The sequence below is a fragment of the Hylaeus volcanicus genome, chromosome 7 (assembly GCF_026283585.1).
Source record: "Hylaeus volcanicus isolate JK05 chromosome 7, UHH_iyHylVolc1.0_haploid, whole genome shotgun sequence".
NCBI lineage: Eukaryota > Metazoa > Arthropoda > Insecta > Hymenoptera > Colletidae > Hylaeus > Hylaeus volcanicus.
Window position 1 is genome coordinate 20,081,652 of NC_071982.1, and position 21,499 is coordinate 20,103,150.

The window sequence follows — 21,499 nt, forward strand, 5'->3', positions numbered from 1 at the left end:
TAGAATATTTGCCTTATCTCTGCATTCAATTTTCGACTCATATCTATCGTAAATCTATTTATTAGCAGTCGGATACTCTACTCATTCAGTCATAATTTACGAAAAAACCGGTAGCGGGATGGTATTGGCATCTGTTGCCATCTAGCGAGTAATGAACCAAACTATTTTTCGTCGTTATCAGTCCATTGATATCAATAGACGAAACGAAACAATCGGTCAGTGCTTGTCAACATAACCCTACTTCTACGACTAATCGTTTGAAAATAATAATAGATCTCCTAGACGTCCAATATTTGTTAATATCTTATTTATAGTATGTTTTTGTGCAGTGTTTTACATGATGATCTCAAAGATACCAAGTGATTAATACAAATGTTATCTGTTTATGTCACGTAATATTTGTATTTTAAAAACATGAATGCGAAGGTTAATACAGTTACAGAGGTATGTGTTTTTTAATTTCATTAAGTAATTATAGGTACTCGAAATAATGCTACACCGTTCTCTTAATATTTTTGCTTTACAGTTTCGACTCAAGTCGTCGCCTATTTGGCCTGATGTTCAGAATGTATTGAGAGAATATATTACATGCATTGACAATCTTCCGATATATCATCTGAATAACGCGCAATGTTATTGGCCAAGAGAACGCGATGTTTTGTCCATTTTGGACTTTGATTTAGCACCGCCTGGCACTACGCTAAAATTTGATCGTGATCCTGTTACCGGAGAACTTGGGAAAATGCATGAAGTTCTTGTGGCATCAGCTGGAAAAAATGCGCGAAATTCAATGTCCATGACCCGTGCACCAGGGCCCGTTACAGATGATATTAGAGGTACTCCATTTAATAAATTATGTAACTATTAATATCAATACATTTTTAAATAAACTATGAATATTGTTCATAGGAAACACTAGTAATATTCCATTTTGGCCGGGTGGCTTTGATGAACCTGAGATGATAAACCATTCATCAATCGAAGATATAGACTTTGAGAATAATTTAAGAACCTTAGCAAAAGGATTCAGCTCTGGTCTAGAATTTAAAAGTGACAATTACACTCCAAAAAGGGGAACAATACAAGAAGATTACGTGTCCGAACCTGAGAAGAATGAAATAGAAAAAATACCAGATAAGATTAATTTAATGGAAATAGTAAACGACGAGCGAAATGTACTTGATATCTGGTCACCGGCGGAGGAAATAAAGACGGAGCAAAAAACTGCGAAATCGTCGGATATTCAAGAATCATCGTTCGACGAAGTTATTCCTTTATTAGACAAACTAGATATTCCTATTTTGAAAATCTCGGAGACGCCTGGAAAGAACACAAAATCGGAGTGGGCAGAGCAAGTGGATGTGTCTGTTCCATTAACTGATTTCAATAAACGCATCCCTGATCCCGCACTTAGTTTTCCTTACGAATTGGATACTTTCCAGAAACAGGCAATTCTTAAGTTAGAAGAAAACTGCAATGTATTCGTTGCTGCTCATACATCGGCTGGAAAAACGACGGTAGCGGAATATGCAGTTGCACTAAGTCAGAAGCATATGACAAGGTAAAATTTGATAATCTTAGTAAATCGATCTCGGTACTAATTATATTTCTCTTAGGGTTATTTATACATCTCCTATAAAAGCGCTCTCGAATCAGAAATATCGCGAATTTAAAAAAAAATTCGAAAGCGTCGGATTGTTAACAGGAGACTTGCAGATCAACTCAAATGCTTCGTGTCTTATTATGACCACAGAAATTTTACAATCAATGTTGTATTGCGCTTCGGATGTTTTAAGAGATTTAGAGTTTGTTATCTTCGACGAGGTGCATTATATTAATAATGACGAAGTGAGTAAAGACTTCGTAGAATTTATCGTACTAGACAAATCTTTGATTAAAGAAAAACAAATGTTTTTAGCGTGGTCACGTTTGGGAAGAAAGTGTTATTCTATTACCAAAAACAGTTAACATAGTAATGTTGTCCGCAACGGTGCCAAATCCATTGATATTTGCCGATTGGGTTGGTCGTACCAAGAAAAAAAAAATGTACGTGATAAGCACTTTGAAAAGACCGGTACCGCTGCAACATTATTTATATACTGGAACCGATGGCAACACCAAAAATGAGAGATTTTTAGTATTAGACGAAAGTGGTAAATTTTCGTTGGATGGGTAACTATCGCTACCATTTAATTATAATTGCGCATACATACGATTAATCTATAAATATTTCATGTGTAATATACTATCGTTAATCTAGATGGTATGCAGCAACGAAGGCGAAAGATACGAACAAAAATAATTCTAAAAATGTTACAAATTTTAAGAACAAAAAAATGACACCAAAACAAGAGCAGGTGTTATGGAATGCTTTCGTTAGTCACCTTAAAAGTAATGTAAGATCGAAGTATTTATATTTAAGAGATAATATTATCTATTTATCCAATACAATCGATTAAATTTGTTTATTTCAGAACATGTTGCCTGTCGTTGTCTTTATGTTATCGCGAAAACGTTGCGACATGATTTCCGTTTTATTAAGGAACATCGATCTCACCACCGAAACCGAGAAACATACCATTAGAACTTTTTTCCAGAATAATATTAGGCATTTGAAAGGTACCGATAGACAATTACCACAAGTTCTCATGATGCAAGAATTGTTGCAAAATGGCGTTGGCATACATCACAGCGGTATATTACCGATTTTAAAGGAAATAGTAGAAATGCTTTTTCAAAGCGGGGTTGTAAAATTGCTATTTGCAACAGAAACATTTTCAATGGGTGTAAATATGCCAGCGCGAACGGTGGTCTTCGATTCCATCACAAAGTTCGATGGCAACAGTTTTCGAATACTTTATCCCACCGAATATATACAAATGGCTGGTCGCGCCGGTCGTAGAGGTCACGATACGGCAGGAATGGTTATAGTTTTGTGTCGTACATCGGTACCACATTTCAACGAGCTGAATACCATGATGTGTGGTCAAGCACAAAATTTAGTATCCAAGTTTAAAGTAACGTACTCCATGGTTCTAAATTTAAGGAGGGTAAACGAATCGGTGACAGTCGAGGCAATGATGCGCAGATCCTTCAAAGAATCGTCATTAGTTTTGAAGCATAATACTATTAAAGCTGAATTGGAAAAAGTAGTAGACGAACTATTAAAGTTACCAGATTTAACTGATTTACAAAAAAAACTCTGCAAATTCTATCAGCATGCCATCGATTATTTAGAATATCTTAGGTATTTGAAACCTATCTTGTACGAAACTCAGAAGAAAGCAGTAAAAACTTTAATACCTGGTAGGATTTTGCTTATATCGTACTCAAACCATTATAATAAATTGGCTCTGATGTTGAGCACTGTTCAGAGTAAAAGCGGTAGACAATACAGGGTGTTGGTTCTTAATTCTGAAAAATTGAAATCTACCGAGGATAATCCGTGGGAAGCAGTCAAGTTTAAGAACTCAGAAAAATGGCATGACATGGTTGCTTTAACTATAAAAGAGACATTTGTGCCAGTTGGAAATGCAGATGGTGAAGTGTTGATTATATCTGCATGGCATATATTGGAAATAACTAGTTGCCAAATTAAAATAGATTACAATTTAGTTTTGGCAAACTGGGAGAAAAGGCAAATATCGAGATTTAGGTAAATGGTTAACTTTGTAGAATTTCCCATTTTGGTTCAAACAGAAAAATTAAATAAGTATATAAGAGGATTAAGTTAATACCATTTTTAGGGACGAGGCTCCAAGTGCAACTTTCTCTTCGGCAGTGCAACAATTGGTGACATTATCGTTGAATGCTGCCCGGGATCCTTCTATTTTACAACCTTACACGAAAATAAAATTTGACTACGATAATACCCTGTTCAAGTTAAGGAGTGCCGTTTACAATATGAAATGCATAGAAATTTCAAATTTTCAAGAACAATTCGAAATCGTATTTGAACGAAGCGAATTAGAAAGTAAGAAAATGAAACTTCAACTTCAACTTAGCGACGAAGGGTTGAGTCTTTATCCCGATTATACAAATGCCGTGGCCCTTCTTAAAACCTTAGGATACATAGATGACGACGAAAGAGGTTAGTTTCGAGTAAAAATCATCGGTATTGTTAAATTATAAATATATATATTTTCCAGTTGCATTAAAAGGTCGTGTTGCGTTAAAAATGGGAAGCAACGAATTATTAATTACAGAACTTATTCTGAAAAATGTATTGACGGTACTTCAACCAGCTGAAATAGCGGCGTTGTTATCTACCTTGATATTTCAACAACGAACAGACGTTGAACCAAAGCTTACCCCAGAATTGAAAAAGGTATCCTTTATTTGCACAATATGATAGTTTACATTAAATGTTCTACTCTGACAAATATATATATTGATCGTTCCTGTTTCAGGGGTGTGAAGTAATACAAAAAATATACGCCGAGTTAGAATGTTTAGAACAACATTATCAATTAGCTACGTTACAACAATTGAATTTCGGATTAGTGGAAGTGGTGTACGATTGGGCGCAAGCAAAATCGTTTGCCGAGATTATGGAAAAAACGGATGTACAAGAAGGGATAATAGTACGATGTATTCAACAGCTTAGCGAAACGTTAAGGGATGTTAAAAATGCAGCCATCACTATCGGCGATCCCGTTTTAAAGGAAAAGATGGAAGAAGCTTCTACAGCTATTAAGAGGGATATTGTTTTTACCGCGTCTTTATACACGCAAGATTAATCACGAGACGAAACTTATGTACAAATGATATTTTATTTGATCACTTTCAGAAATTTCGATCATTGATAAGTGTGGGTATATTTTTATAACTTATACATCGTTCACGAAGCATACGTTATTCAGAAGTCTGCTGTATGATATTTTTTTTACTATAATCGTAAAGTATTGAAGTTTAATCTTATCTTGTACATTATAATTGTTTACATGTGTACATACGATAAGAGTACGAACATAGAATAAGAATGTTATAAACACGGAACAATTGTTTTAATTTACAATGAATATCGGTACAAAATAGTATCCTATATTTTATTTTCCAATTTTATAGCGCACGCTGATCAGCGTTATTAAGGTTTCCTTGACCTTTGTTCGTCTCGGAAATGCACGTCCACTGTCCTTCGGTGTTTTCACGCCAAAGAGTTACTTTATTATCTCCACCGCTAACTGCTAGAATACCTCCAGTTAACGACCAACTCACATTCCAAATTACATCATCGAAGACGTTCAGAATAGTCGGTGTCCAACTGGAATAATCGTTCGAAGTCCATACGATTACACGACGATCTTGGGAACAAGAAGCTAGAGCAGCCTTAGATGGTCCAACCGCAGGCGCCCATGCTACGTCTCGTACCTACAATTGAATGTTTACACAGGCAAAGACTTTATTTACCACACATATTAATAATCATACTTTTTAAATTCAATAGATAACAGGAGGCTCACCCAATCGCTGTGCGCTTCGAGTTTATCTTCTTCCACCCATCGATCGCCTTCGTCTTTCCAAATTTTAACTAAATTATCACAACCCCCTGTGGCTAATCTTTTCACAGTTCCATTCCTCTGAATTCCACTGGCATCAAAGCTGGGTTCGATAGCTGGACACCAGCTGACTGCATTACAACCGATAGTATGGGCATTTGGAATCTTTTGAGTGTCCCATGTGTCTCCATTATTAGTGAGAATAGATAAAGAACCGTCGGAGCTACCGCAAGCAAGAATCAGGCCAAATTCGTGCGGTGCCCATGCTACCGAATTAACAGAAGAATCATGGCCGGTGTGTTCATAAATTTTTGTCCATTCTCCTAACTCCTTCCAAATAATAACCTTTCTATTAAACAAAATAATATCGAGTGACTTTTAAATAACATATTAATAAGCTTAAGAAAAACGTCGTGGCATACCTATCGTAACTGCAAGATGCTAAGAGATTTCCAAACTTTGGATGTGCCCAAGCAACTTGCCACACAGGTCCAACGTGTCCTTTCAGATCGGCTACTAAACTTTGCGATCCATTCTTCAAATCGAATATTTTTACCGAATTGTCACTGGAACAAGTCGCTAACCTCAAACCATAATAATCCATTTCCGCATCGTGGATCATATCCTCGTGACCGGTGTCGACAGTGTTCAACACGGATACCATTTTTAATTTTGTCTTATTCAAATTTCTGTACAAATATTCGAAAAATTGCGAACGTGCTAACGATCAATCAGAGATCGTGGAAAAAGGTTATGTTGTTCAGTGTCTGTCACATACGTGGAAGCATGTGCGCATCGATGGCTGACGCACAGCTATTTCGCGCAGATCGCGTGTAACTGTCAATTTGGTTAAAAGTTGAATTTAAACGAAATTCATATCATACTTGCAAACAACTCGTTCTCCTTATACGACTCCATAATCAAATATGAAATTTCTCGAACGATATAATTTCTTAATCAAGCAAAAGTAAACGTAAAATTTTCATGAAATTCGACGTTTTGTAATATTTCGAGGACATCTATCGATCACTTCTTCCGATACTAGTTAGCTAAGCTTCATAGGAAACCAGAATCGCTCAGAGTACTTGTATGTACCGTGTCTAACGTCTGTAATGCAACAATCTTCGCGAGTCCATCGTAATTTACGAAACTCCGGTGCAAATAACACGGAATGTTGATGCAGGCCTTCCGGCATGTCGATAATGACATTGCTTCCGGCGGTGTACGAATAAGATGGATAATTGATGAACCTTTCCTACAAACTGCCGACATGTGTACATGCGCCAACACACGTAACATGTGCACATGCACACGTGGTATACATTGCCGCGAGGGTTATAAAATTTTCAATACGCTGCACGGTCCAGTGACGATTACTGTTACCGCTAATTGCATTTTCCCCTACGAGCCGGTAACGAAATCACGAGTGGAATTGTTTATCGATCGGGAACAGCCGGAACGTTGATTCTGTAAGGCCGTGCTTTAGAAAGTAATGGTCTTGACCACTAAGGGAAGCGAATGAACATTTTTTAACGCTCTTTCGCTAACTTTTCCTAATATTACTTATCCTCTTTGTTTAGGTGTATGTGAATCAAGCCACACAAAAGACGATTATGAACGATTTAATTTGATAACATAAACCGTGCTAATGAACGGTTACAAGAAGAAACTGCTCGTCGAGATATATCGAAAAACAATAGAATATCCATCCAAGATGGCAGCACATGAAAACAAAAGATACATTCCATCGACACACTTTGGTCAAAACGTCAAGGACGAATTTCTGTCGCATATCGCTCACGGGATCTTTAGAATTTCGTATTTTTATGTTATTTTAGAGGTTACTCGATGTTACATACAATGTAAAAGATATTTTCAGGGTCCGAGGGGAACGAATTATTTCAGTGCTCTGAAAGTTCGCCGTTCGTTCCTGTTGCAAGTGTAGCATGTATAATACAAACCCGAACATTTCACGATTCGCTAGACTCTACACGCGCAGGTACCGCTAGTGTACGCGTGGTGCACAGTTATACAAATTTGTTACAGTGCTCGTTTTTTTTCTCTTTTATTTTAAAGAGAACAACACGCGAACCCAATGTTATTTTAAACAAGCGCCGACCGTAACGTTTACAGAAAAGCAAATCAAATTCAAAATTCAAGCTTGCTTAAAACTACGAGTCTGTACTATCTCTTTGAATGTAACATTCAATTATTACATATTATATACATATCTATTGGGCCGTCTGGAAAGTCCATGCCGATTTTTAGTAAGCGATACAGGTCTGAATATATCGGAATGGCTGAAAACAAATAAAATGTGTACATTCCTTAAGAGGTGGAAAGGTGTGGAACAAAATGGTACATGTAATATAATTCAACAGATATACATCAAAATTCAAATATGTCTTTGAATTTTTCAATATATTGCATTTTGATTTTTACAGGTGTTCTATAAAAGCCTCTTGGATTACAACTTTGTACAGGTGGTTAAAAAGAAGGGGTCTAGGTTAATTAAAGACGTTGAGTCGCTAGAAATAAAGGAAGTATTTCCAGTTAGCGTGGTTCCTTTTTACGGACAGCGTTGCCACGCACCGGCCTTCCGTTAATTTATCTTGTTTTTAGGAACCAGGTGCTGCGGTCACGCAAACGCTCGCAGTTTGGCGGTGGCGGCGGCGTTCCGGCTGAAATGAGCAGAAAAGTTTGCGTTCGTGCTCGACCGCGCGAGAGAGCGAGCCATTGGGACGGAAATTCAGGACGAAGGTTCCAGAGGTTCCGGTTACGATGCTCGGGTACGGGTCGTCGGCCGCTCGCGCGTCAGTATCGTGGCGAGATCCGGGCGAAGGAGTATCAGGAAGAATGGAAAGGGGAATGTCGGTCACTGGGCCTTTCCTCGCGATGACGGTACTCCGTTTAGCGCCTCGGGGGGCTACCGCCTAGGAATGTTGGAAGAGCATACGCCGAAGGCTCTCTCTCTCTCCCTTCTCTGTGTTCTCTTCTACTTCTCGAAATCGGTAACACTCGCGTCTCTGCTGTCCCGTAGCTGCGCGACTCGCACCTTTGACAAAACGCTGCGAAACAAACTGCGTAACAAACTGCGTAACTTACCTGCTCTATCTTTATCTCTATGCCTACGTCTGTTTCTTCTGTAGATAAGGTACCCCGAAATCCATTCGTCCCGGAGACGTACTTCTCGAAGATCAATGGCGAAATCGCCGACGAAAAACCGAGTTGATAATTTTATTTATAGTCTTGCTCGTCGTGCTCGGTTAACGAGAACCGATGGCGGTTCGAAACGGCCAATATAAACGGGCGCGGTTCGCTGCATATTTCCGTGCCCGTCGTGTCAGGATAACGCGAGTACCGTAAAGGTGAAGAAGCGGGTCGCCGTTGGATCGAATTCCGCGCGTACCACCTCGAGCCACATTAATTTTCAGCGTGCGCGCTAGAATTACGCCGGATCCTTTCGGCGAGAAAAATGGAAAGGAGAGAAGAACTACGGGTACGTACGGTACACGTGCACACGGAAACAGCCGTGGCCTCGACAGCCAGTTGGCTCCTCGTCCTGCGGATGCAGCCGCTGAAAACCGCATCTTTTTTCTCCCGTCCGCGGCTAATACGGCGAAGAGTACCGTCGAATTGGAAGAGGTTCGTCCCACGCCGCGAACGTCGAGGATTTCGTTGAAATTGAAATACGACGCAGTCCGCGAAAAATGTTTGCCAATTTAAATGAAAATTAGCCGCGAACAAAAATTCGTTTGTATATTCAAATCCCTATATTTTTCAAAGGCGAAACCAGTACAACGATAACCAAACCCCGTGCTAAGGTTACGTGGACTACATTATATTTCAGTTTGAACAAAATCTCCGACATCGGTCGCAAAAAGTGATCGATACGACGTGGAATCGCCCGAGGGCCGTAAGTTCGGGAATCGAATTCCAAACATGTTCGTACGATCCGCATGAATTTTTCTCAAGTCTCCCGTTGGGTATTGGAGGCTGTGCTTCTCCCGAACAACGGAAAAAGAAAGGACCGAGGGCGAAACGGGTATCTAACGTTCGAAGGTCACCGTTACTTTTTCGTAATCGTGTGCTTTATCGTGCGACGTTCTATTTATATCGAACCCGCATAAGTAACAAGTATAAGGTAAGTGTGCCAAAAAAGTATACATTTTTATGAATCATGTAATTATTGTGGCGGGAGTGATCATGACTTCTTCAAGGCTTGGAATCGGTCTGTCGGTCTAGTGTTCGAGTTACATAGTCCTGAAGAAGTCATGATCGAGCAAGTGGCCAGCTCCTCGTGGTTCCCACTGGGAGTACCCATTGGGGGAAAACTGAGAGCCATCACTGCGAGCTAGCATTTTTAATTAGCTGCATATTTTTTTTAACTACCTGTCATTGACATGTTTTAGCGTCAGACGAATTCTGGAGAGTCCGATAAACGAATCATTAACGCCACGATTCAAGTTTTCGGCCCGACAACTCCAATCCTTTTCAATGCATCGCTGGACGCGATCATCGTAAGTCACGCGAATTTTTCCCAGGACACTACGGTTCTTCTGAATAAAATACAAACAGAAGAGGAATGGGAAGACACAAAACGAGGAAAAAGAGTGCGCTGGAGGTTCACGGTATCCACCGTTTGAATATGTATAGACATATGTATAGACGGTGTCTCGTAGCAAAGGCCGTTGCTGTGGCAGCATAATTTCGGTTGATTTTGGGTCATCCAGTCGATCGATGACCCGTTTCATCTATTGTTGAAATGTAAGCATCGGATGTAACCATCATATATATGTTGGTCTATAATGTTTACGATTCTTTATACTAACTATTTATAGTTCGTCTCGATGCCACGGAGATCAATTCTTACACTCCCTTTTGTTTTAATCGTATCCGTTACTTTAGTAGAAAACTTTTCTCCGCAAGTTATTCTTTATTGCCCGTGAAATATAATTCCTTAACTTCAAAATGGACCTTAACAATTTATCGACCGGTATCGTTTGGACGTATAATTACGATGTTTTTTTATTTCGACGATCGTTTCTCGATCGATACTTGTACAAATTATCGGTTGTCTCGGCAAAAAAAGCCGATTAACAGGCTACCGGTCGGTAAAGCGTCGATAAGCTACCGGTCGGTAAAGGTTCGAAGTCACAACAAATAAATGCTACAACGGGTCGCTTTCGTGGAAGTAAAAAAAAAAATATAAACCTAGCCACAGAGTTATTTGCTTTTCGAGCGATTCATTTGATGTTTTTCCAGCGGGACGGTTGTCTGGTGGCAGAGGTCAATCGCTGCGAGGGAAAAATTTTCGATCGGCCGATTGAACACAACAGTATGACATTCATCGGTCGGGCGGGCGTCACGGCGGGTGTCCAGAGGGGCTGGCGTACGTCGAGAGGGCCATAAAATTCTAGAAGGGGGTCATCATACGAGGCCTGGCTCCGTCGAACGCAACGAAGCCAGGACAGTGCACGAACGACACTCGACGCGAACTGAGCTAGCGAAAAGGCGCGCGAAACTTGCGAAACGGCGGCGCGATTTCGAATCGAACGAAACGTTCGTTTCCCTCGGCCAATTAACGCTTGTGTACGGTGGCGAACCCACGCCACGCGCCTCTACGGAATTTCAACGGAAATCAGATTTCCACGGAACAGTGCTAGAAACTGACGTTGTGCAACGGAACCTGTTCGCGAGGAGAGCACGAGGATTAATTTGCTACGCGTCTCCTCCGTGGATAACAGAAATCGAGGTGAGTCTTTTACCACCGATTACTTAATCTCTTTTTCTTTTTTTTCTTTTTCTTTTTTTTTTTTTATTTAACCAAGTTTCCGCGAACGCGATTATTCGTCTCGGATAGTCGTACTTGTGCTCCGTTCGTTGCGAATATGGAATCGCGATAATAGAATAGAAATAGGACAGAGAAGGGAAAAAGGCAAGGAGTTGATAATTACGTACAGGAGTAGAAAATAATGTATCGGTGTTAATTCAATTTAGAATATTCCTGATCTCACCGAATTCAACATTAAAGAATAATCCGGAAAAGTGAAGCGAAGTGCACCATGGGCGTTGTAAAGATTTAAATTAGTTGCAAGCGGCGTGTATTAAGACCGATACGATAAACACGAAAAAAAAGTTAACGTTTATGAGCGGACATTTTGAATTTGCGAAGATTAGAAAACCGCGGGAATGTATCGTCCACCAAAAAATCACTTTGTGCGACGTTAAACATTTTCTTTTATAAAGTGTCTTCTCAGTTTAGAGGTTTCGAACAATCGACTATGTTGCATTTTTTGGAAATACGCGTAGAGTCCTTAGAGCGATACGGCTGTCGTAAATTGTTGCTTAGTTCCTTAAATATATAGATGCACGGAATGGTTTCATCAGTTCTCGTATAGCTCGCGTTTTAAAAGCGGTTTTATCGCGTCATTTTCAACGTGGAAAGAAGAAATTCGTTCCCAGACTTGTCTTCCGCGTGTTCATCTAGCCTTTTATTGCAATTGATTAAAAACGTCCCGCAAAGACTCGTGAAATTTTCATTTCGCTCGAAACGTCGGCTTATGGCTGGCGTTCCGTTTAAGGAAGAGTTTGCGTTTACAAAGTAAACGGTTAATGTATACCGGTATTAGACGAGCTTCCAGACACGTCTCCGTTCAGTTTTTTCGTAGTTTTCGTAATTAAACTATGAATTCACGATCCTTGAAATACTTATCCTCGAATAATTGCAAATCGTAAGTTAATCAATTTTCACCAATTAGTCAACCATTATCCCGAATCAGGAAAGTATTGCAAAAAATGGTTGCCAATAATTAGCAAAGCTGTTGGCTGAAAATAACCGAGCCGGAACCAATTACGAGATTTCGGTTCGAGTCGATGGTCACTGAAACGATGAAACCGAAAATTGGCTTCAATGAAATATATATATTAAAAAGTTGTTTCGTATCAATTTCCAAAAAAAACTATGTAAAAGTGTAATTTATTAACTTATTTTTTATAAACAATGACATTCTACATATTCGCGGAAATCTCTAGAATAGATAAATTACAAAAAAAAAAAAAAAAATAGCTATTTATGTAAGTTGCAAAATTAACGAGAAAAGAACAATTAATCGATAGAAATGTTGAAGCAATAAGTATTTGCACAACTGTTTAGAAGTACTTTCCTGGAAATTTGATGTTTTCTAATTCGTACGGAGCAATAAACTAATACGTTTTACGTGACAAACTCTACTGTAAATGGTTCGTCGTAAGAATCGTACAAATGCTTATTGCTTCTATACTTTTACCCACTTTTCGCATTTCTTTTGTTAATTTCACAAATTATATCAACTAGTAAATGTTGTTTGGACTATATCTATCTTAGAGACTTCCGAGAATTTATATTGTAAAATATCATTGATTATAAAAAAAGAAGTTAAGAAACTACAATTTCACACAAGAGTTTTTTTGGGAAATTGATCGAATACATTCTACACCCACTGTATTCAAAATCCATCCAAACGGATGTTTATGCGAACCGTTGTACAAGCTGGGACGATGCCCTTATTCCAATGTTCCCCTGTATTTATTTTTAATCGAAACAGTTGTGCGAAATTGTACGTACGGTTACAGCGAGCGATTCGCATGATTTTTCATTACGGGCGTGCATGCGCGTGAATTTCAGCGATCGCGTCGAATCCCCCCACGGCGCGGCAGTCCGTTGCGAATTACCGAGTCAATTAATTCTCGTGAAATCTACGGTACATGTCCATTTGCCCGTGTACTTTCTAAACGGCAACAAGAACGCAATTTCTACGCTGGCTTATTCCTGGAACCGGGACCCAGTCGTTGGTAACGCGAACCGATGGATTTCCAACGCGACGGTTCGCGAACATCTCGCGATGCGTCTCGGGTATTAATCGTTCCGTGCTTTCTTTGCATTCCAACCTCGCCTCGATTCGTATCGTTTATTAAGGCCGCATTGTGCAACGCACGTTTCGCTACGAGCTACGTCGCGTTCGATGGAAAATGTGGCCTTTAACATGCAGCGAGTCCTCTCTAGAGACTCAATTTCTTTTTGTATATATCGAAAGTATATGCCACGTTGAATAAACAAGTAACAGGATTCTTCCAAATTCGTGCAAGTAATATAAAATCATAGCTCCAGATGATCGGGTACGTTCAAAACTACATCTTTCCAACTCGAATCCACGATAACTCAACATCCATCGAACCGATTGCGCCAAACAGATCTTAGTAATTACGCCTCTAGACGGAAATTTTCCCTTAAGACAATATTTTTGAAACCGGAGCGAATTTTATTTTAAGCTACACGAAACCTACATAAATTGTAATTCAAAGATCTTTCGTTCCACGATGAACAATTAACAAGCAAAAATTGATAAAGATTTTTTGGCCCACGTTTCGCTCCCGGTGCATCCACTCTGCATAAAATTTTTTTTTTTTTTTCCGGTACTTTCGCGCGCTGAATTCATGCTGGAAGTTACGCCCACAATTTGTAGGACGTTCCGTGTACGCCGAGTCGGTGAAAATTGCACGTACGTGACCAGCTTATCCGCTCTCGTAATCCGAGTTTTTTGGCGTTCCTGGAGCAAGAAACAACGTAATTGCAGCGTTACGAGATAACGGATGAGCGAATTTTCAGTTCTACGTGCAGTTTTATTGCGTTCCTTGAAACATAGATACGAGCCATTTAAAGTAGGGGATTGTCCACTCGGACGAAATAACCACCGCTCCGAAACTCGCGCGTTCCGTGACAATTTTACGATATTTTTTATCATTCCTGACGGTTATCGATGGACTGAATATTTATGTAAATTCATATTTTTGTAAATTCTGGAAACGAATTGAAACTTAAATGTACGTATGCATACAGTGGATGCAGAATCTATTCGTACACCGATCAATATCCGAAAGAAACTTTTGTGTGAAATTGTAGTTTCTCAACTTCTTTTTTTATAATCAATTATATTTTACGTATTCTCGGAAATCTCTAAGATAGATATAGTCCAAACAACATTTACTAGTTGATATAATTTGTGAAATTAACAAAAGAAATGCGAAAAGTGGGTAAAAGTATAGAAGCAATAAGCATTTGTACGATTCTTACGACGAACCATTTACAGTAGAGTTTGTAACGTAAAACGTATTAGTTTATTGCTCCGTACGAATTAGAAAACATCAAATTTCCAGGAAAGTACCTCTAAACAGTTGTGCAAATACTTATTGTTTCGACATTTCTATCGATTAATTGTTCTTTTCTCGTTAATTTCGCAACTTACATAAATAGCTATTTTTTTTTTTTTTGTAATTTATTCTAGAGATTTCTGAGAATATGTAGAATGTTATTGTTTAAAAAAAAAGAAGATAATAAATTACAATACGAATACTTTCTACACCCACTGTACATACAAATGTACATCATCCCACACGAGAATCATGCTTGAATCTAGATTTGGTATTCGTCGCGAACGAACGTGTCGCGACAAAGGTCCTTTCATTCGACCTTTGGCCTCGTTGGACGTTTATTAATTATTTTAGTCAACGATATCCCCCGTTTAATTATACCTCGCGATTCGCGCTTGTTACAAGCAAACAAAGCTCAAAGTTATCCTCCATTAAAAGCGGCTGGAAGGCCTGGCAGTTCGTTTGCGCGCAAACAGAACGTCTCTGATGCAAAATCTCTTTGGACCGTTCTCTTCGTTAACATCCACCCATTTGTTAGCCGAACCGCGTTTCCCGTAAGCAATATTTAACGCGACGCGACTTTTGCGAAGGTGCCGCAACTCTGACCGAAAATGGTTTTTTGGTAAAATCCAAACAAAATTGAATAATTCCACGAGATTCTACGGAATACAGTTACACGGAATAAGTTGGTATTTAATGCAACGCTGAAAATCTACACCATTGTAAATCAGTTTAGATTGCATTCCGGGAGCGTATTCGCGTAGTAAGTACGAATTAAATTTTCTCCACGTTGTAATTGTTAACCGTAAGTTGACGTGGCCCGTCGACGTGGTCCAGGAGCAATTTAAATAACAACTTTGCGGACGACGTCGCGCAAAATATTTACCGCGTGGCCCCGACGTTCTTTGTGCTCGTAACGTATACGCTTGAATCAACCACTTGGTAGTCACAGAGTTCGCTAGCTTCCTGCGGGAGCGCCACAAAGAATTTCCAATAGCGTTTCACGAAGAAAGCTGCTACGTAGCCGCGGTTCTCCTCAAAGAAACCATTTGCCCACCTCTGCGAGCCAAACGGCGATCATTAAAACCACGGACGACCGTCTTTTCGAAGCTTTTCTTCCAGCTTATCTCGCGTCTTTTCTTAGATTACGATCGCGGTACAACGGTAACGCGTGCATCGAACTTAATTGGAGCCAAATCTTCGCTAGAACGCTACCAGACGTTTCGACGGAAAAACCACTCGAGCTCCACTGTCGAACTCGTGCAGAGTTTCGTCTTCTCGACCTCCTCTCGAACATTACGTAGGCAAATATTCTTTCACACGATTCGTTTGCTTCCGGGAAGCTACTCGAAGGAATCCGCGAATATACGTTTCCGGGAAAATAGAAAGTTTCTTTTTAGGAAACGAGAGGTAAAGAAACGTTAAATTGCAGTCGTCTACGTTCCGACAGGCGTCGAAGATTTACGACGAATCAATATCCCTGTCGCTGAAATATCAACGCGCCGATGATGAAATACAGAATAACAGGTTTCGATACTTTCGATGCTTTCGACGAAATTTTCAGCTAAAACTAATTCGTCTCTCCGATACTCTCGGAGGTTCTACTAATAAGTTCGACTAAGGCTGAGCTTTAAAGCGTAATTTTTACAAAAATTCTATGTAAAATTATTTCCCTCTCCGCGTTCTACAACGCTTGACGCGCGCGTAGAAGTTAATTGCATCGAAGTTCGTTGACAGACAGATTCTCCCGAGGGTGTTCTCGAAAAGTATTCAAACTTCTCGATCGCATGCAGACCGAATTTCGGTACGCGGTATCGACGCGAGCCAGGATATTTCCGCAGCAGGCGGTATCGTCCAACGTCTCGCCGTGGCACGGACGAAACTTCCAAGCGGCCGTTTCCCGTGGGAAAATCTGTCGGCGCTCACAGAAATTGGAACGTCCTCGTTTTCGTACGAAAAGGAGACACGAAACGGAATCCGAGCCCCGAAAATAGACAAGTTTCCGTGCATTTCTGCGCGGCGTTTATTTATCCGCATTCATTCGGAACTGTGCCGAGCAACGGGTGAATCTTTTAACGCTCCCCGGACTTGCAGTTCGTTTTCTTTCCGCGCGATACGCGGATACAGTCGTCGCAAAATCATGTGGTCCACCACTAACAACCACTTCGGAGATAGAACGCTCGATCTCGTAGTCCTCGACATTGCATTTGTCCAGTCGAGGTTTCTATTCTTCGTTTACATTTGTCTCGAGTCGATCGTCGAACGTACAAAAGGATAGAGAGTGAAAGACAAATAGGTCCGAGAAAAAAAAGCAGTCCGCAGAAGCGTATCAATCGGTTAGAATCATATTAAGCCGGCGACTGACTTGCAACAGAACATTGTAACGTAACGCGAGCAATTCGCTTAGTCTGGACGGACTCTTGCGCTCTTGCGTGCTCCACTGGTCTGTCGGTTTTTTCACGAACCTCTTTGATCGTCTACTTTTCACTGAATCGAGTAGGAAGCATTTAGAGAGAATTCAGCCGAGAGTTCGAAGCGAGCACTCGTGATTCCAAAAACGATCTTGTAATGTAACGCTGGTGCCGAACCGTACAATTCGTGCCGAACAGTTACATTACAGCGTTCTGTTGCAAGTCTCAGTCGCCGGCTTTACACTGCTCGCTTGCCGAACGTCAAGGGGCAACACCCTTAATGGTTGCGACAGCCATCTCGCATTAATCCAGTCGATCTTGAAAATTTGAAGTAACTTTGTCTTTCGAGCTTGAACGCAATCTCCTCTCGAGTCTACCTCCAACACTCGACGAATCGCGAGTCAATGATCGATCGTATTCCGTCGTTACACGAGTACCGCGCGGAGGATCGGTGTCAGTATGAAAACGCCGCGAGCGATCGTGTTCCGATCTGATTAACGCCCCGATAACGCCTCTGTTTCTCACGACCGACCGCGGACGGTTTACACGCGGAAACGTTCCGCAGCTATCGCGTGTTCCAGATCGCTTCTGAGCTGTCCGCTCGGCGGTAGAAAGTTTGTGAACGCAGCTTTTCCACGCGCTACTAATAATACCGTCTCCCCTGTCCACCCTGCATTGTGTCCGCCGTTGAAAAGAGCAGCCTCGAAAGAGCGTCCTCCGCGCTGTCTCCGCGGGAACAGAGGATATAGAGAAAAAGAAGAAGAAAAAAAAAATGAAACGAAAGAAAGAAAGAAACAACTGGAACGGTGAAATGTTCCTTGAGCACACGTGTCGCGAAGCTTCTGGCACGCTTTGTGTGCGTTTTCCCATTGGACGATCGCGTGCCATTGTGCGACACAGTGGCTCGCGAGCGAAACAAGAACAAACGAAAAAGTGCGACGCGAATTCGCGGCCGGAAGCCTTTTCGAAGAGACCTCGAACAATGGGGAACGCGGCATTCACGAATCAGAATGGGGGTGCGTTGAACAAGATTCCCAACCCGGCCACCTCGTGACACGCTTGCGAAATCCCGACGAGAACGGAAATGGCTACAGGCGGAATTAGAATCGAGTGGACGCTGAAGGCCGCTTCCTCCGCCACCTAGAGATCGCTTTGGACGCGACTTTGACGTAAACTCACCGAAATACAAATACATCGATGCAAGTACGCAATTTCATTTTATTTTCAAGTACTCATCCGCGTCCCACGTTTCTTCCAAGAGCGGTCCTTCTTTCTCTCGTCTATCCTTGGAGGTACATACGTGTGCGTATCGTCGAGTAACGCGTAGAAACTCTGAAAGATTCAGAAAGTTTCGAGCATCTTCAAAATCAACTTTCTTGCCGCTTTCTCTGTACACGGTATCGAGAAGAGAGACTCGTATCGTGATGAGTCGGTCTCGAAAGTAGATTCTCGATGAATTTTCTACGCGGTATGTCCGTGGCTGTCCCAAACAGGGCATCCGTCGTGGCCGTCGATGTTGTTTCACCTGGCTCGCAGCGCGTGGTTTGCGATATTCGATAGCCAAAAACGATCGCGGCGTTTCCAAGGCTTCGACCAGGTTTGCGAACTGAATTAACGGTGGGGTTTCCTCGTGCTCATATCTACGAGCTCTTGCAATGTGTTCGCGTGTCAGTACGGAGTTTGTAACGACCATGGGAATCGGGACGAGCTATGACTAGTTAGTTTAGTTGATCTGAACTCTGGAGAAATTAATACCGATGTTCTAGTATTGATTTGGAGCATTCCCTTCATTTTTTTTTTTTAATTACAGTAAATCGAGTCAGGAATTGAAAAAAAAATACTTGAGAATTACTACGTACCCGTATCAACGTGTAGATCATTGGACTGGTCCCATCGCTCATCTCTAAGGCCGATCGCACACGGGCGCAACTGATCAGTTTCAAAGCGCTCTGAAACTAGTTGCATGCGATCGTGGATCTAGTTAAAACAAAGATAGCGGAGTAGGTAAAACAAAGAGCGCAAACGGTTTGCAACACTAATTTCAAATCTGTTGCGCCCGTGTGCGTTCGGCCTAACACCTCCTATTCTCGACGAACCCAAGAGAAGTTTATTCACCTATGAAATACTTACCTTTCATGCTTCCATGCGCAAAGCTAACGACTGGACCAAAGTTCGCAGGCAGTCAGGCCTGTCGTTCGCTGAAAACGAAGGGAGCAACGACAGCGACGCCGATAATATCCGCTCGGTGGGAAACGGTAAGGCCCGTTAGCTCGCCAGCTGTCGTTCGGTACTCGCGAAACAACCTAACGCAAAGTTCCCACATCCGACGATTATTACTGGCGCCAAGAACGCGTTACTTTGATATAGCATAATAGGGCAACCTTAACTTATCGCCGAAAGAAATTACGTGCGATGTTTCAACTGTAAATGAAATTCAATCATTTTATAAAATCGATCCCACATTACCGGCGCCAGGAAGTTTCGCACGCGGAAACTCTGCTCGAGAGTTTAAACGCGGTGCATTTCAACGACTGGCGGGAACAAAACGGCTTGTCAAAGCGGAGAGTTGTTGAACGAAAGGGCGGGAAACCTTCCTCGGTTTTAACCGCGGTAGAGGCATCTTCTTAATGGGGCACAATATCGCGGGTATGCATATTGCATGCGAGACGGCTTCCTGTATGAGAGGTAATGGTCGTTATTGTCTAGATAGAATCCATTTCCTGGCGTACAGACGCTTTTAAGGAATTCCGCGTCTTGCCTCTGAGGTTGGAGTCGACCGTTTTCGAACGTGGTTTCGCCCGGTAGAAGTTCTCGCCGTCGATGGGATCGATAACGACTTAGTAAAACTTAGTAAAAGTTAGAGTGAACACAAAGCTTTGGCAAAAGGCGTAGAATATTCCGCCGTTAATTTTTTAGTTAACTCTTGTAGATTTCGCGTGACGCACTTCCCGTCGTTCTTGCGTCGTTCGATCACCATCAGCTAGGCTATTCACGCGAGGAGAACGAAGCGACTTTCTAGCGAAAGAAAGTCCGGAAAAAAGAAATGTAGGAAGTTGCGAATCGACGACGTAAAATGGCAATCTGTTATGCAGGGACTGCGCTGCAACGCGCGCTACCGGTCGTAAGTTGAACGCTAACTCTCCCAGTCTTATACAGGATGCCGTGGGTATAGGGATGCTTTACGACGTGGAATACTCCGCTATTTTATTTTATTCGGAAACATATAACTTTACACCTCGATACTTTCGAACAACGACCTATCGAACATTCGACTCTTTCGAGAGTTTGGTTATTTTCGAAACTCTCCAAAATAGTTCTTCCGCTCTGGAATCTTCCAGTTTCCGATGATTCTCGACCCGAACGTTCCAACGGGCATCATCGACCGAAAGCTATCGACGATACGCGCGCACTTTCTATTTTCATCGGTACCCATTGGGCTACTTAGCCTCGCGAGGAGGATACAACCGTGCACGAAGATGGTTTTTTGTAAGTAGTCCACCGTTCGATTCTGGTATTCGACTCGGTCCGTCGTCCACGATTTCCATCGGGCGATGACCCGCGCCGGATCATCTCCGACGCGGGGACGCGGTACCCTGGAACTCGTTTAAAAGTACCTTTCGAAAAGTGTTCCGCCGATGACGCACGAACGGCATCGTCATACGTGGATTCGAGCATGGGTATGACAATAGAAAGTCAACGCGAGAGAGCAGAGCCGCTCTCGACCCGGAAGGAACTCCGATGACGAAGTGACCCACATCCTGTCTACCAGCTTTCGGAGAGCCCTCGATCTTCTCGCCCGTGGACCGGCCTAAATATAGAGGAAAACTTGCTCTTTAATTCAGTTCGGAATCAATTCGATCTCTCGCTGCATACGAGCTTATACATAGCTTATACATAGCTTACACGAGCGATTAAATTTGGACGCGATGGCCTTTGGTTTGTTAGATGAATAGGTACTCGATTCCGAGTTCTTTATCCTTGATACATTGATTTATAAAGTGCAAGAATTAGCTGCTTGACATTCTTTCGAAGGTGCGGAACCATTGTCGCTCACTGATCGCGAACGGATCGGGCAGAAGTGTCTCGACTTCGCTTCGCTATGAAAGAATTCGCCGATCAGCGTTCTTTGCCCGCGTAGAGCATTGACGCTCTTTCGTTCAATTTTTTTTTTAACAGAACGACAACCGTTGACGAACATTCGCCCGGCGGATTTTGCGGGAGTCGGTCGTTCCGAAATAAAATATCCAAGAAAATCCGGAACCCAACGTTGCAGTTATTCGGTCGAGGTTTCTATTCTGTGTTTACATTTGGCTCGTCCGAGCTTTTGATATTCGAGGAATTGCTTTTCACTGTCAACGTTCTCTGGTTCGAAAGAAATGAAACAGAAAAATTCCTGCTGGC

At 41.6% G+C, this 21,499-nt stretch overlaps 3 protein-coding genes across 3 annotated transcripts in view; 2 read left to right on the forward strand and 1 right to left on the reverse strand.

Annotated features, from left to right (window-relative positions):
• Nucleotides 1-133: 133 nt before the first annotated feature.
• LOC128879322 (SKI2 subunit of superkiller complex protein) lies at nucleotides 134-4,739 on the forward strand. Its single transcript, XM_054128365.1, has 10 exons — nucleotides 134-444; nucleotides 527-836; nucleotides 910-1,561; nucleotides 1,617-1,848; nucleotides 1,919-2,172; nucleotides 2,261-2,396; nucleotides 2,475-3,655; nucleotides 3,747-4,090; nucleotides 4,149-4,327; nucleotides 4,410-4,739. The coding sequence occupies exons 1-10, from the start codon at nucleotides 415-417 to the stop codon at nucleotides 4,737-4,739; spliced, it is 3,648 nt and encodes a 1,215-aa protein (XP_053984340.1). The 5' UTR covers nucleotides 134-414.
• A 14-nt stretch (nucleotides 4,740-4,753) lies between these two features.
• On the reverse strand, nucleotides 4,754-6,315 carry LOC128879331 (protein SEC13 homolog). Its single transcript, XM_054128386.1, has 3 exons — nucleotides 5,921-6,315; nucleotides 5,463-5,847; nucleotides 4,754-5,370 (listed from the first exon to the last, which is right to left on the reverse strand). Exons 1-3 carry the CDS (start codon nucleotides 6,160-6,162, stop codon nucleotides 5,062-5,064), a joined length of 936 nt encoding a protein of 311 aa, XP_053984361.1. The 5' UTR covers nucleotides 6,163-6,315; the 3' UTR covers nucleotides 4,754-5,061.
• A 3,547-nt stretch (nucleotides 6,316-9,862) lies between these two features.
• Nucleotides 9,863-21,499, forward strand: part of LOC128879320 (balbiani ring protein 3-like) — a 24,515-nt gene continuing 12,878 nt past the window's right edge. The window contains exons 1-2 of the mRNA XM_054128345.1: nucleotides 9,863-10,265; nucleotides 10,764-11,253. The gene's annotated coding sequence lies outside the window, so the exon portion shown is untranslated. The remainder of the gene's footprint in view (nucleotides 10,266-10,763; nucleotides 11,254-21,499) is intronic.